Source organism: Ursus americanus, chromosome 24 (genome assembly GCF_024610735.1).
Source record: "Ursus americanus isolate L20-20 chromosome 24, mUrsAme1.1.p, whole genome shotgun sequence".
NCBI lineage: Eukaryota > Metazoa > Chordata > Mammalia > Carnivora > Ursidae > Ursus > Ursus americanus.
The window spans coordinates 22,603,410-22,617,548 of NC_142150.1; the positions used below are offsets into that span (position 1 = coordinate 22,603,410).

The 14,139-nt window shown below is 48.3% G+C and overlaps 1 protein-coding gene across 2 annotated transcripts in view; it reads left to right on the plus strand.

Moving 5' to 3' along the window:
• The window catches only part of PRR5L (proline rich 5 like), a 73,073-nt gene extending 66,916 nt beyond the window's left edge, over nucleotides 1-6,157 (plus strand). For both annotated transcript variants that reach the window (XM_045808491.2, XM_045808490.2), the window contains exon 9: nucleotides 521-6,157. In XM_045808491.2, the coding sequence (XP_045664447.2) occupies nucleotides 521-915 (395 nt within the window). In that variant the 3' untranslated portion in view covers nucleotides 916-6,157. The remainder of the gene's footprint in view (nucleotides 1-520) is intronic.
• The last annotated feature ends 7,982 nt before the right edge of the window (nucleotides 6,158-14,139 follow it).

Consider the following 14,139-nt stretch of genomic DNA (forward strand, 5'->3'; position numbering starts at 1 on the left):
AGGATGTTCCACGGCCCTCGCTTTGACAGCTGAGGTCCCCTCAGTTAAGCTGGCCTTGGGCTCGCGGGGCTCTTCCACTTCATCTGCTGTCACCGCGGTGGGGGGCCTGCTTCCTGCTGCACAGAGCCAGAGGCTGTCTTTTAGAAGCTGGTCCAGCCGGTGCCCAGGCCCCGAGAGGAGACTGGTTGAAAGGAAGTGTAGGGCAAATGCAGTGAGCTCAGGTGGCAGCTGGGAAAGAGGGGAGACGCCGTAGAACCCGATGCGCCCTGGAAAGCCCTTTGGGGCCCCCTGCTCTGGTGGGAATGGGGGTCGGGGCCGCGTCCGGCACACGCAGGCAGAGCTGCAGGAGCAGCGTTCCCACCCTTCAGGTTCCTCCCCTGCCTTTCAGCAGGTCTGTACCTCAAGCTGCTCCTGGACGTGGAGCCACCACCTCCCTGTTCCCCCAAACCGATGAGGAGGTTTTGCCCCCCGCCCCCGTCAGCCCTCCCCATGACAGCCTTCGCTGGGTTCTCTCTTGCAGCCAGACGCCACTCCAGGGTCCGGCCCAAGGTCGCGGTCCTGAGCTACGCCTGCCCGACGACCGCCCTCAGCCGGCCCCCGAACGAGACGGCTCTGACCCCTCTGACGGAGCAGGAGGGGGAGGCCTACCTGGAGAAGTGTGGCAGCGTCCGGCGGCACACGGTGGCCAACGCCCACTCGGACATCCAGCTGCTGGCGATGGCCACCATGATGCACTCGGGCCTGGGTGAGGAGCCTGGCAGTGAGGACAAGTGCCTGCTCCTGCCGCCCAGCTTCTCGCCGCCGCACCGACAGTGCTCCAGTGAGCCCAACATCACCGACAGCCCCGACGCCCTGGAGCAGGTGACCGTGGGCAGCCAGGAGGACTCCGAGCTGAACTGTGCTTCCCTCAGTTGAATGCCCACCCCGGGGACTTCCCAGCTCCGGCCTGGCCACCGGCGTGAGGACGGCTCCATCCCTCGGGGGGGTGGGGGGCTCACCAAGGGGTTCCTCCTAGAGGCCTAGTCCAAGTGCCCCCCCCAGTTGTGAACCTCTCCATTTTCATGACTGTGACCCCTTCTTTGCAGCCACACAGACCCAGCTGCCTGATGCTCACTTTCTGCTTGCTTGACTCCGGATCCTCCTCTGTGGGCTTTTCCCCCAGATTAGTGCTGTCTGACGCTCCCGACCATATAGCCCAGGGCCCCTGGCACGATGCTAGTGGGAGGTCGGCTGAGCCACACATGAAGCCGGCAAGGATGCGCTGGCCTCCGGAGTTCCCCTGTAGGTTCTGTGATGTGGGGCTCCCAGGTGAAAAGACGTAGGAGAGCGGCACCTCTCCTCCCTTGTTCTGGGTGGATGGAGCGAAAGTGGGCAGCAGCCCCTGCCAAGCACGACGCTGGGGAGCGTGCCTTCCTTCTGTTACTTTCCGAATTCCGAGAGAGAGCTGTCCCCCCCCCCCCCCCCGCGGGTGAGGGTCCTTCTCACCTGTATGTGGCTGGAGAAACCCCCTCTCTGACGAAGCGAGGCCTCAGCACTCCCCTGTCCACCCTCCTCCCAGGCTCAAGGAACTAACCTTCCTGGTGGAGTAGCTGGTGCCTTCGTTCCTCTCTCATTTCAGAAACTGACCATTTTCCTGTTGTGGGTGCGGGGCCAGCGGATGCCAACCAAGTAGTCTGTTCCTGGATTTGACTTGAATTTTTTAAATGTGCATCGTTTCAAAAAAAAAAAATTGTTTGCAAGTATTTGCACGTAGGATCTTGCACTGCTCATTTCCGGGGGGGTCTTCAAACTAGAAAATAAACACCCCCCCCTTAGGAAGGTAGCCTGGAAGTGGTTCAGGGTGCAGGCAATCCGCGGTGGGCAGGGCTCATCCGCCGCAGAGCGCTGGAAGCCGCTGGACTTGAATCCAGGAGGGCCTGTGTTTGTGAGCGCCACGGTCTATAGCACTGAGATAGGGAGCCTCAGTGTGCCTCAAGAGCAGAGGGTCATAGCAAATGGAATGTCTCAGCGCTTTACAGTAGGGGAAGATGGGGGAAATGTGGGCAGGACTTTTTGGAGAGATGTTCATTCCCTGTGACTAAAGAAGTGCCTGGAATTTCTAACATCTGAGCTCTCAAAATGCTGTTTGGGGCAGCAGTCTTTGGTACTGTGCTGAATCCTTAACACTGCTCCCTCCCAGGTCTGGGCTTTGTATCCACCTGGAACCCCTGTTCTCTTTGTATTTGCCTGTTGGCCCCACTGATAACAGCTCCAGAAAAAAGAGAAGGCTCTCTTGAATCCTTCTGGTACCTTGTAGGTGTCCTGTTAGTCTTTGGAAACTGTTAATGAGACATGAGCCAGCTTGGCTTCCAATATGGCAGGAGGTGGCTGGGAGAGGAGGAGGACAGTGTGAGCTGCCAGCAGGGAAGAGGCCTTCTAAGCATATCTAAGCCTTGACGGCACATTCCCTTCTGGGTGAAGATCTGGAATATGACCAGAGTCATGCTTTAGATGGCTTGTACTTCGGAAAGTTTGTTTAAAAAGTTGTCTCATTTTTATTCTTCTAAGAGAATGTGGAAGAGAAATGGCCAAAGGAGATCTTCGGGGAATTTCAAACAAAAAATAATCTCTGTGTATGTGTTGGATGAAGTCCACAAATTGACTAACGTGCATTAGGAATAGAACGTTAAGTTAAGTAACAACATGGTGATTTATATGACTGATGGTGTCCGTCCTTACTGGTACACTTAGCACTTGGGACTAGTATTTATTGATCCAGGCAAAGTCATTAATCATGCTTGGGTTTGCTTTTTTAGTTTACAACATCAATGATATATACGCTTTTAAATGCCTTGTCCACATATTAAATGCCCCTGATGAGGACAGCAGCCATCGGTTAAACATGTGAGCTCTTAGTGTCAGTGTAGACCCCGTATCCTTAATTGCTGACGACTGTTAGCCAGTTTACAACTTCACCTTCGATGTCTGTGCCTGATAATGTGCAGTGGATATTTCGGACTGTACAGAGAAAATGTTGTTGATGTTTATGGGCATTTTAGCCATCAGAGCTGTTGCGAGAGTGACGGCGGTAGTGTTTGCAAGCACTTTTTCTCCCCTTTATGAGATGAAGCTAGGATCTTCTGGTGGCTGCGTTTTAATTGACAGGAAGCTATTACGACTCCAAGCTCTGGGTGAGCTCACAAACCAAAAACCTTTCATGTTGTCTGTTTCCAAAATAGATTCAATAAACATCAGTTTGTACACGTCATCCTGTCCCCGTGCTGTGTGGCTTGACTGGATCTGCAAGCACCGCACTCCCCTGGCGCTCTGTGCATCCTGTCCTCACCCTCTCTGCCAGCTTTTCCTGCCTCCACGTCCCTTTTCCTGTTGCCTCTGCTCCGGGACTCGGGAGCAGCCTTACCTCAGCCGGTGTCCCCTGGGTTTTGTTTGCCATCCTCAGCTGCTCTGGCAAGTCATTTCCTGGACAGGCAGCCTGTCTGCGGAGCTTGGAAAACACCGAACAAAGTCTGGGAAGGCCAGTCCTTTTCTAAAGCCAGCTTGGGCTCTTCCCAAGCGTTTGGCCTAGAGGGGACGCTTACCGTGTCTCTCATGGACTCTGTCTTTGTAGGGTCCCTCTGATTCTGTGTGGCAGAGGGGAACTAGAATCTGCTATTCTCGGCATGTTTTCCTAGGACGGCTGGAGCACACTTGACCTGAGCTTGAAGCCTAGTTAGTAAGAGCATCTAACGTGGTGTGGCCCAAGCCGATGGGGAATCCTGGGGGATGCAAAGCGGGGCGTGCCCATCTGTGGCGAGCCTTCAGGGACTGTGAGGTGGGAGAGAGCTGTGCCTGGGCAGATTTCACGTCATCGGCGCGCTGTCACATCGACTCCTGCATCTGCTCATCTACCCGCCGAGTGTGTGGAGCTGCCATTGTGTGGCAGCCCTTGGTGCTGGGGATGCAGCGGTGGACAGCCGCGCAAGGTGCCTGCTGCTCTCCTGGAGACAACCCAACAGGGGAAGGCTGGCGATCAGGTCACCACAGGCATCTCCTAGAACGGCCAGCACTGGGGGAGATCAGATGACAAAGTGCAGTGGCTGCGGAGAGGCGGGGGTGGCCCTGAGTCTGGTGGCTAGAGAAGTTCTCTCTGCAGTTGACTCGAGCCAGCCTTACGATCTGCTTCTGTTGCCTGTCCCTGCCATCCCAAGTGACCACAGATGGTAATGGCATTGAGCGGCTTAAAACAACACACGTTTCTTTATCACGGTTCTAAACTCTGAGGTGGGTCTCATGGGGCCGGGGTCAAGGTGCCGGCAGGGCTGTGCACCTGGCTGGAGGCTCAGGGAGAATGAGTTCCCTCCTCTTTGCCAGCTTCTGGAGGCCACCTGTATGCTGGGCTCCTGGGGCCCCTCCTCCAGCGTCAAAGCCAGTAACTGTGGGGGGAACCCTCTCACATCACGTGCATGGCAGCAGCCTACATTCTGTCTCCTCTTCCACGTTTAACGCCCTGTGATTCCCTCGGGCCCACCCAGACAGCACGGCATGATCTCCATCTCGAGATTTCGCGGGCACTGCCTCTGCTGCCCCCACTGCCAGCATCCTTCCCGGGAGGAGAAAAGCCACCATAGAGGGTGTGGGAGGCCCTGCGGAGATGAGACTGCAGTGGGCAGGCAGGTGCCAGTCTCGGTGTCCAGGGGTCTTCAAGCCTGACCTCCACTCAACGTTGGCCCCGACTCCCACACTCACTAGGATTCTGGAGTCTCTTGCTTAGTTCTTTCTCTGATTTCTAATCTCAAATGCTTGTCAGGCCCTCATCCTCCCGTCTGGACTTCTGCCCCTGGGTACTCCCTGTATTGGCCTCCAGAGTCCATCTCTTCCCCGTGGACAGCCCTAGCAGATCTTTCCATAGTTAAAATTTCTCCCAGGCTTTCAGTAACATCCACACCCCTGAACGTGACTTCAGGGTCCTTTCCAAGCTGGCCCCCGCCTGCTTTTGCTGCTGTGACTCCCTGTGAACAGTCTCACTGGACTTTCTGCCCTCTATCTGCAGCTGTCACCCCCACCCCCACCCCGGGGGCCCTGCCCACCGCTCTCCTGGTAGGAGACGTTTCTGCCTCCACATGTGTCAGGTGCTATCCCAGGAAGGCAACGATATGTGGGATTTGTGTTTGCCTACCTAGGGCTTAGCAATGCAGAGAAAGTTCTCTAAGTCAGGTGCATTGGACGAATTAATGGCATGGTGGAAATTCTGACTGCCACTCCTTCCCTCCCACATATTTGTACAGAAGACCTTCACCCCCTTTCCTTTCTCCGCAGGCAGAGACCTTCCCCATGCTGCTCTCTAACTGTGTTCCAGCTGAGGCTACGCGGCCAGTGACCTGGGAACACGGAGGGGGGCCAGGTCTCAGCCGTTCTCTGCAGCCCCTCCCCTTCCTGCTCCAGCCCAAGGCTGCCAGTCCCTTTACAGCGCTAACCCCATCCACAGGGCTGCTGCTTTGCTCCCGAGCCAGCTGCTTCCTTCCTGGCCTGTCCCCTCGCTGTCTGTGGTGAGAGACTCCTTCAGGGCCCGGAACATGTGCCTGTTTGTTGGCACAAGGCCATCTCTTTGAAGAAGTTCTCCTGCCAAGAAGTAAGCGGGAATATTCCCGGCCAGTGTGCTCAGGCAGGAACCTCCTGGCCCTCACCCAGGAAAGATCTGGCAAAAGGGAGCTTCGAACTCTGTCCTGGTGTGCCAAGCACTGCACGGACCCTCACAGCAACTGTGCAAGGCAGGTATCGCCCCCATTTTGCAGATGGGGAAACTGAGGCTTGGGTTCTTTTACCCCATGTCCAGGGATCATCCTTCCTCTATTCCACGAGGTGTCCTGGCTTGGTAGAAGATGAGGAAGCAGAGCAACTAAGCCAGGGGCATAATCTCCTCAGCTTGCTACACGGTGAGATGGTTTCAGGGTTTCCAGAGAGTGGAGAAACAAAGCTGCCTCTCTCGCTCTTCTCCAGCCACTTCTAAAAAAACCTCCTGGGGGGATGGAGTGGGGGAGGGGAGATTATGCTCTCCTGAGCCGCTGATTTCCTACGCAGAAAAGATTTCAGTGGGTCTTTTTCTTGAAAAATTAATAAGTTTAAATTTGGATTTAAAAATAGTATTTTAATAAGTTTAATAATTAGTATTCATTTAATAAATAATTCAGTTAATAATGTCTTTAGAATCAATATTCAATTTAAGATACAAATTTAAAAGCCTTTCTTAGGCTTTTAAGTTCAACTTACAAATTTTATTATTCTATTTATAAGTCTAGCAGATTTTAGCATTAATTTTGGAGGAGCCTTTAAATAATGCTTGGTTCTATTTACAAGCTGAGCCCAGCACTTCAAACACTTTTAAATACATTTATAAATTTAATATTTCTTTTTTAAGTACTTCAGTTTTTCTGACAGCATATAAAATCTTTTCCCATCCTAACTTCTTATAGCAGTTAATAAATTAAGCTTATAAATAAGGGAAACTTTAAATGTTTTTACACTCTACTTAAGCTTAGATGACTCCATAAAACAATCACAAGTCTTAATTAATTACTCAATTATACATTTTAAAATGGAATTATAAAACTGTCACCAAACAGGGCCTTATTCTCTTAAATACCACATGTGTCTAAAATACCAACTATGCATAGATTCCTTCCTCACATAAAAATCTTAGTGCCCTAGTTTGTTTCTTTTAAATCTTCCCACACTTGAGTCTAAATCTTCCTGGCATGTTTGTTGTGAAGCTGTTGTCTCTCGGCTTCAAGCCTTTTCCGTATTTTGGGATGCTGGGGCTGGAAGTCTAAAACCCAGTTATGCTGGGGCTCGAAGGAAGTCTAAAACCCCAGTTCCGCTTTGTGGGGCTCCACCTGTAGGAGGCGCTGGGGGGCGGTGGGGAGTGAGGAGAGACTGCTCATCTCTGTCTCCTGCCTTTGTCAACGTCCCTGGGCAGGGCAGGTGGGGTCAGTGGCAGCGGCCAGGATCTGTTTGCACCCTTTCCTCACTCCCACTGGCAGCCTCAGGACATGGCCCCTCAGAGCCAGGAGCACCCGTTGGTCTGGGCCCCCCTCTAGCCCATTCAACATCAACCATGCCCTACTTGGGCTTCTGTTTCCCTCCTCCTAAGGGTGGTACCTGCTTCCTGCACTTCCCACTTCTGTGACTCCTGTGTGTCTCCTCTTTGCCAGCTGACTTGTCCAATACCTGATGAACAATTCTGTATGTTAAACTCTCTGTTCCATTGGTAGATGTGGCTTTTGCCCCCTGACTAGACCCTGGCTGATAAACCACCCGCTAAAGAAGACACTGATCCTTTGCATTCACCCAGTTTACTCACAACCAGAAAGTTCTTTTGGGTATGTGATCCAGAGCCACAGACATGCACAGCGATTCTTCTCACCCTGATTTAAGGACACGAAAATACCTTTTCAAGTAATTTTGATGACTGTTCCTCACATCCGTGAGTTTACTGATGAAGCGTATTTGACTCTTGTCAGAATCCCCAGAGACACTGGATGCTGTTCATGATTGCTTACTCAGTAACTTCATAACCTAAGAGAAGTGACCTTGTAGGCAATTGTCTTACCAGTTGCCTAGTTCTTCGGTCTCCCTGCAGAAGTATGCCCCTCTCACCAAGTCACACATTAAATTGGTTCTTATTTTCCATGGTCTTTTGGCCTAGGTTTGGGCCTCTGAGAAAAATCCTAAGCACTATAAATATAAGCTTCTAAATTTTTGCAGGTTCTCAAGCCACATAACTTTTAGCAAATGCCTAAACTTCAGTCTGATATCAATTAAATATCTCAGCTTTGTCTGAGGCCAAATTTTTTTTTAAGATTCTATTTCTTTTTTAGAGAGAAAGCATGAGCAGGGGTGGGGGAGGAGCAGCGGGAGAGGGACAGGCAGACTCCACACTGAGTGCGGAGCCTGATGCAGGGCTCGATCCCACGACCCTGAGATCATGACCTGAGCCGAAACCAAGAGTCTGACACTTAACTGACTGAGCCACTCAGGCGCCCCTGGGGGCCAACTTATAACGTCATTCCTCTCCCCGATTACTGAACTAGGATCAAGTCAGTCGCCTGCCAACAGAAACTTTTGCTGCCTACTTTTAAGGCAGTTTTGAGAAGGGTTCAATAAATGGAAGTAGTATAACACTTCTGCTTCTGGCCAGAGGGGAATGGTTTAAATCAGATTAATCCTCCTGCCAAAATAATGATAAAAGCCGGACACAATATATAGGGCAACTGTTTGAAGGAGCTGGAGAGCGCCCGGCGCAAGTCTGAATGGCTGTGACCCCGAGAGAGGCGAAATGTACAGTCATCCAGGTTCTTCCCAAAGTCATTTTCCCAAATCACGGGTGGGGTGGGGGTGGGAGGAGTGGGTGAGAGCAGAAAGCTGCCGTCTTACTGGGCTGAGCTCAGAGGTGAAGGCTGCCAGAATAGCTGCAACTCGAAGGGAGGATGATGGAGAGGACCGAATGAAAAATCTGTGTATGTGTTTCCCTCCAGTTGTTGGCTGACTCCTAAGCTGAGCACAGCAGAGAACAGCAGCTGGGGAGCGAAGGAGCTGAACAGATTTCAGCTGCTGTGTCATGCCCAGGAGCCAGAGGTTTGAGTACTGCAGGGGAGGGGGAGAAGCTTGGCAAACGTCCTGAGGGGCTTTTGGTTGAGACCCCAGGAAGTCCAACCCAGTAGCTAGAAGGTACACTTAAGCATAACAATAGCAGTCATTATGTTACATGTAAATGGGCTAAACACTCCAACAAAATAACCAAGATGGTCACCTCAGATGAAGAGATAATATGCTGTTTATAGGAGATACAACTTTAAATATTGGGACACAGATTGAAAATTAAAAAGGTGGAAAAACATATACCGTGTAAACACTACCAAAAGAAATTTGGAGTTGCTAATTTAGAGTCATGCATATTTCATAATGATAAAAGGTTGATTCAAAAGGAAGATAGAGGGGTGCCTGGGTGGCACAGCGGTTAAGCATCAGCCTTCCGCTCAGGGCGTGATCCTGGCATTATGGGATCGAGCCCCACATCAGGCTCCTCCGCTATGAGCCTGCTTCTTCCTCTCCACTCCCCCTGCTTGTGTTCCCTCTCTCGCTGGCTGTCTCTTTCTCTGTCGAATAAATAATCTTTTTTTTTTTAAAAAAAAAAAGATTCTCTCTTTAAAAAACAAACAAACAAAAGGAAGATAGAAATTATAATACTTAAATTATCACTCACTGGTCATCAACTATATGCCAAGCACCACCCTGCGTATTTAATTCGTTGTGTTGTGTAATCATCTGAGTGCTTTTATGTAGTCGATTGTATCATACCCTTAGACGAGGAAATTGAAGCTCAGAGAGATGAACAATTTGCCTAAGGTCACACAACTAAGAAAATGATAGAGAAGATTCAAATCTAGTTCTGTCTGACCTCTTGCCAATGAGCTTTAATCACAGCTTTGCTGCCTGTGGTGTGCTTTCTTGAACCAGTTGGAGAGGGCCCCTGAGGGCACAAGAGTATGTTTTAACCCAAAGGGAGGACATTCTGTGGGTACTGCTGGGACTCTGGACTGGAAACCCTTCAAGAACTAAGACCCTAAAGATTATCTATCTCTCATACGCTCACACTTCTGTGTAAATGCTCTGCTCTTCTATACACATGATCCCCAAGAGGTACAGAGACCATCCTATTAATGGACTTCTGCAGCCCGATTCTTTGAATTTCTTGGTCTGAATTCTCAAGAAGAGGGTCAAGTTCGGGAATCATGAAGCCACTCCTGATTCAATCAGCTGGCTGCTGCGAAGGAGTGCCATCTTACCGGGTTTCAGATTTAGCTCTGCTAAGTCCTTCCTTTGGAACTGAAGGGGAGGGTTCAGCAGTTCTCAGGAGGACAGACTCACCTACTCCAGACTGAATCCATGCATATGTGGGTGGGCGGGAACCAGAGCAGAAAACCCCCAGAGAATCCTTCCCAAGCCACTGCTAGGTCTGGTCTTCACCTAAAACACAAGATGTCTGGAGGTGGAGGACAGGAGCAGGCTCATGCAGAAGAGGCTGGGGAAGCCCCAGGAAGGGGGAAGGGGGGGATGACAGATGGGCTCCTCGTCAGGGTGGGAGGGGAAGCTGGAGGAAACCATGAAATGAAGCGTTTTCTAAAGTGGGCAGCCTAGGCGGGAGCCCTCTTTGGCCTTGAGCTAGCAGGGGGACAATTTCTCTCAGGGACTGTTGTCATCAACTGCCTCTCCTCTTACTACCTGGCAGGCACCACTGGAAAAGCCTACAAAGAAAACAGACTGAAGTTCGGGGCATAATGTGCTGTGATGATGGACAGCCAAGAGGACACAGAGGATGTCTTCTAAGCTTCTGGAACTCCAAGGATAATTCTGTAGCAAGTAGCTACAATAACCACATTTAATACTCATTCAGGGCCTGCTATGGCCAGGGGCTAGTGTGGTCTTTGCCCTCTCTCTCTTATTTCATTTAAACCTTGTAACAACCCTGTGAGGTACACACCGTTGTTACTCACATTTTACACAAAAAGAAGCCGAAGCACAGAGAGGGTAAACAACTTGCCTGAGGCCCCAGAGCTAAGTGGCAGCACCAGAATGTGAGTTCAGGTGGTCCAGCTCCAGAGGCCTTGCTTTAACCACTGTGGTAAGCTCTTCCTCTACCCTTGGAAAATGTCATCTAAATTACCAAGCAGAATTATAGTCACTGGGAAAAGCAGGAGCCTGCTGGGCGGCCCCTTGGAATCATATTCCTCTGTATATATAGACATTTTTTTAATCCAGTCATCCAGCGAAGAACATTTGTGTTGTTTCCACCTGTGGCCTCGTGTGAAGAATACTGCTATGAGTATCAGTGCATAAGTATCTTGAAATGGGTGGATTTTATATGTAGGACATATCTTGATAAAGTTATTTTAAAATAAAACTTCAATTATGTTTTCAAAACGTAGAGCGCCAATACATGGTGGATACAGTTATTATCAATAACTCCTAGAATGGTAAATTTGATCAGTGAAGTGAATGGTTTTTTTTTTTTTAAGATTGATTGATTGATCTGACAAAAAGCACAGTTAGGCAGAGGGAGACAGGGAAGCAGGCTCCCCACTGAGTAGGAACCCTGGAGGATCCTGACCTGAGCCTAAGGCAGATGCTTAACCGACTGAGCCACCCAGGCGCCCTGATCAGTAAAGTGAGTTTTAAGAAAATAATAAAAAGAGGAAAAATACCAAAAAAGTACAAAGAAGAAAAGAGAGATCTGTAATCTCACTTACAGAAAATCACTGAAAGATTACTTCACAAAAATGACTAAATTTTAATTTTACCTGAAATTAGTAAAAGGAACCGAAATGAAGACACTGCCGAACTCCAGATGTTTATTCCCAACACTAACATGTTCATTCCTATGCTATCCCTCTAAAGGCAAGAGAAGTTATGAAAAAATATGGAGGTTGAGTTGGGACACACAGTATTTCTATTTCACTTCATGTTTCATGAAGCTCAAAGTTTAATTCCTGAGGTAGACAATTGTTTCATAAAAATTAGAGGATATTTCTGATGTTTAAACAAACAAAGTGCCTGAATTTTTAGATTAAACACAAAAGAACAAAGCTGAAAACCTTAGCAGGCTATTCAGTTAAACTTCTAAGAGAAATTATTACGGAATGACGAGTTTGTAAGTCAGATAACTAGAAAGAGGACAAAATGCTTATTCACAAAGCAAGAGGACGTGATTATGGGTAGTGCCTGAAATAAATCCGAGGAGGTTATACGTGACTTCTGACAGTTTTCTCCTCCTTCTGAATGAAGTGGTTCTTGTGTTTGAATATATCTGCTCTAGCCTGAATTTTCTCACCCAGAGGAGCGGAGTCCTCACACTTGTGTTCTGCTGTCTTTGCTCACTGTAGAAAAGAATTATTTAAAACTTGGGAATAAAGCAAAAAGTGGGGCTGCATGTCCTTTCAAAGTCATACTGGGGAATTATTTAATGAAGTCACCCAAGGATTATTTAATTTTCTAGCAGAATGTATCTGTGTTTGACTTTGCTATTTATTGTTTGATGGTAGCCAGATACTGCAAAGTTATGTGTTTTACTATCTGGTAGGAAAGATAACCCCAAAGTCTATGGTTGTATTAGCCTGGAGGATATTAACGAGCTTCTTATTTAACCCAGCAATCTTATTCTAACATTTTTTTTATTTTGAAATGCTTTTCCCGGTGGCTTATATAAATTCTTTTTCCTCAAATGCTCTTGGAATCAGCTTTACCAACTAATGGTTCTGTCATTCATTTATGAGCTCAACAAAACCTTTGACGCATGACTATTCTATATTTGAATGAGAGCCATGATTTTACCATTTTAAGAGTTACACTTTGATATAGCTGATAGACCTCAGCTCATAGTCTCTCCTATATCCTGTGATTACTTACTCTCTTGTTTTGCTGAAGAGTTACCTGGGCAGGGAGCCTATTTAGAATGCAGATTCCCTGGCCCACTGCTCAGCCGTCTAATTCTGGGGGTTCAACATGGGGCCTAACACTACGCATTTTCACAAGCACCCCAGGAGACTCTGAGGCCAGTGGTCCTCAGATCAGACCCCTTGAGAAAGCCCCCCAGTGAACTGGGTGGGGTGATGGTCCTCATGCTGTCTTGGTTTTCACCGTTCAGAATGGCCAGAATAGGCTAGGGTTAAACATCTAGGCTTTGGGGTGGCCTGGAGTCCAACAGTCCATTTTCCTAAACTTCAACATGCAGATGGTAGTTGATCTCAGATGTTCATCTACCTATTAGCTGTATCAGAGTGGGGGGAGATCAGGAATCTGTATATTTAAGTTGAACCTCAACAAATTGCCAATACTCATCTCTTTAGTGACCTTACAAAAATGGCAGTTTCGTATGGTTCAACCTAATCACTCCTCGGGTGTTTCTAATTTGAAGCTGATCTGGCAACCCAGTTGTGAATGTGACAATTAGGACATGGAATTTCCAATACTTGGGGACAGTGCTTTGTCGCTTCATCAGACTTAGAGCCAAAAGAAAAGAAAAAGACTCTCTTCCCAGAAAAATGTATAGAATAAAACATTTTGCATACAATGTCAGGGGGATTTATGGACTCAGTCCATGGACTCCAGGTCAATCCTATTGTACAAATTTTTTTCGTAAAGTCTGCATTCTTTAGGGATGGAGCTTTGCTGCCCCCTACTGCCACATGGTTCTTAAGCTGGGTTTGCTCTACTCCTGACTTGTCTTCCAGTTTGGAGCTTTGTAAGAGCTAGAAGGAGCTGTCCCCTCACCCAGCTGTCATAGTCGTCCAATTCTAGGCAGGAATGGGGATTTTGTGCTTTGATGGAACACTGCATTATCTTGTCTGGAGCACAGCCTTCAGGGTTATCAGATTCTGACCCTAAGGAAGCTATTTTTCAGCTCTGTCCTGTAGATAACTTCGAGAAATGCAAATAATTCTTGTTTTTAGAAATGCAAATTATATCCTGTGGGGAGAGGTTCACCTGACATCCCTCCTCTACAGAGGAAGAAGCGAGTTTTGCCTCCATTTGGACACTCATTTACATGTTTCTGGCCTGTGTCTGTTCTTTGGATTCTCCTTTGAATGGGGTATACCATCCACCTGGTTCCCTCATTAAGAATTAAATAAAATCTTTAACTTGTGTTCATTTGATATCTGTATGACAGTCATAGTTTGACTCTCTTTTGAGAAGGCCAGGATCATATTAGATATCTCAGATTCCCAACTGAGATACAGAAAGGTTGGCCCTGTCCTTGAAAGTTCATAGTCTGATGAAGGAGACACTCAATGTTGCCAGGAACTCTGAGACATCGGAAAGAAATCTGCCTCTCCGCTTCCCACCCTCCCGCCTGCCCCCCTGCATTCAAACAGGTAGCACCCTAAAACAGAGAATGAATGTGATTTTGGCCTCCAGCCTTCTGGGGTATTTTAAATCCTCAGATCCTGACTCAAGAGACAAGTTGTACTCTGATAAACTCATATGGATTCTGGGGCTACACTTAAAAAAGAACAGAAAATATTAGAACACATCAAGATGTTAGCAAGTGTTTCAAACACCGTGTTGCAGCTGAGTCAGCGCACATATTATTTATTCCCTTATGTCTAC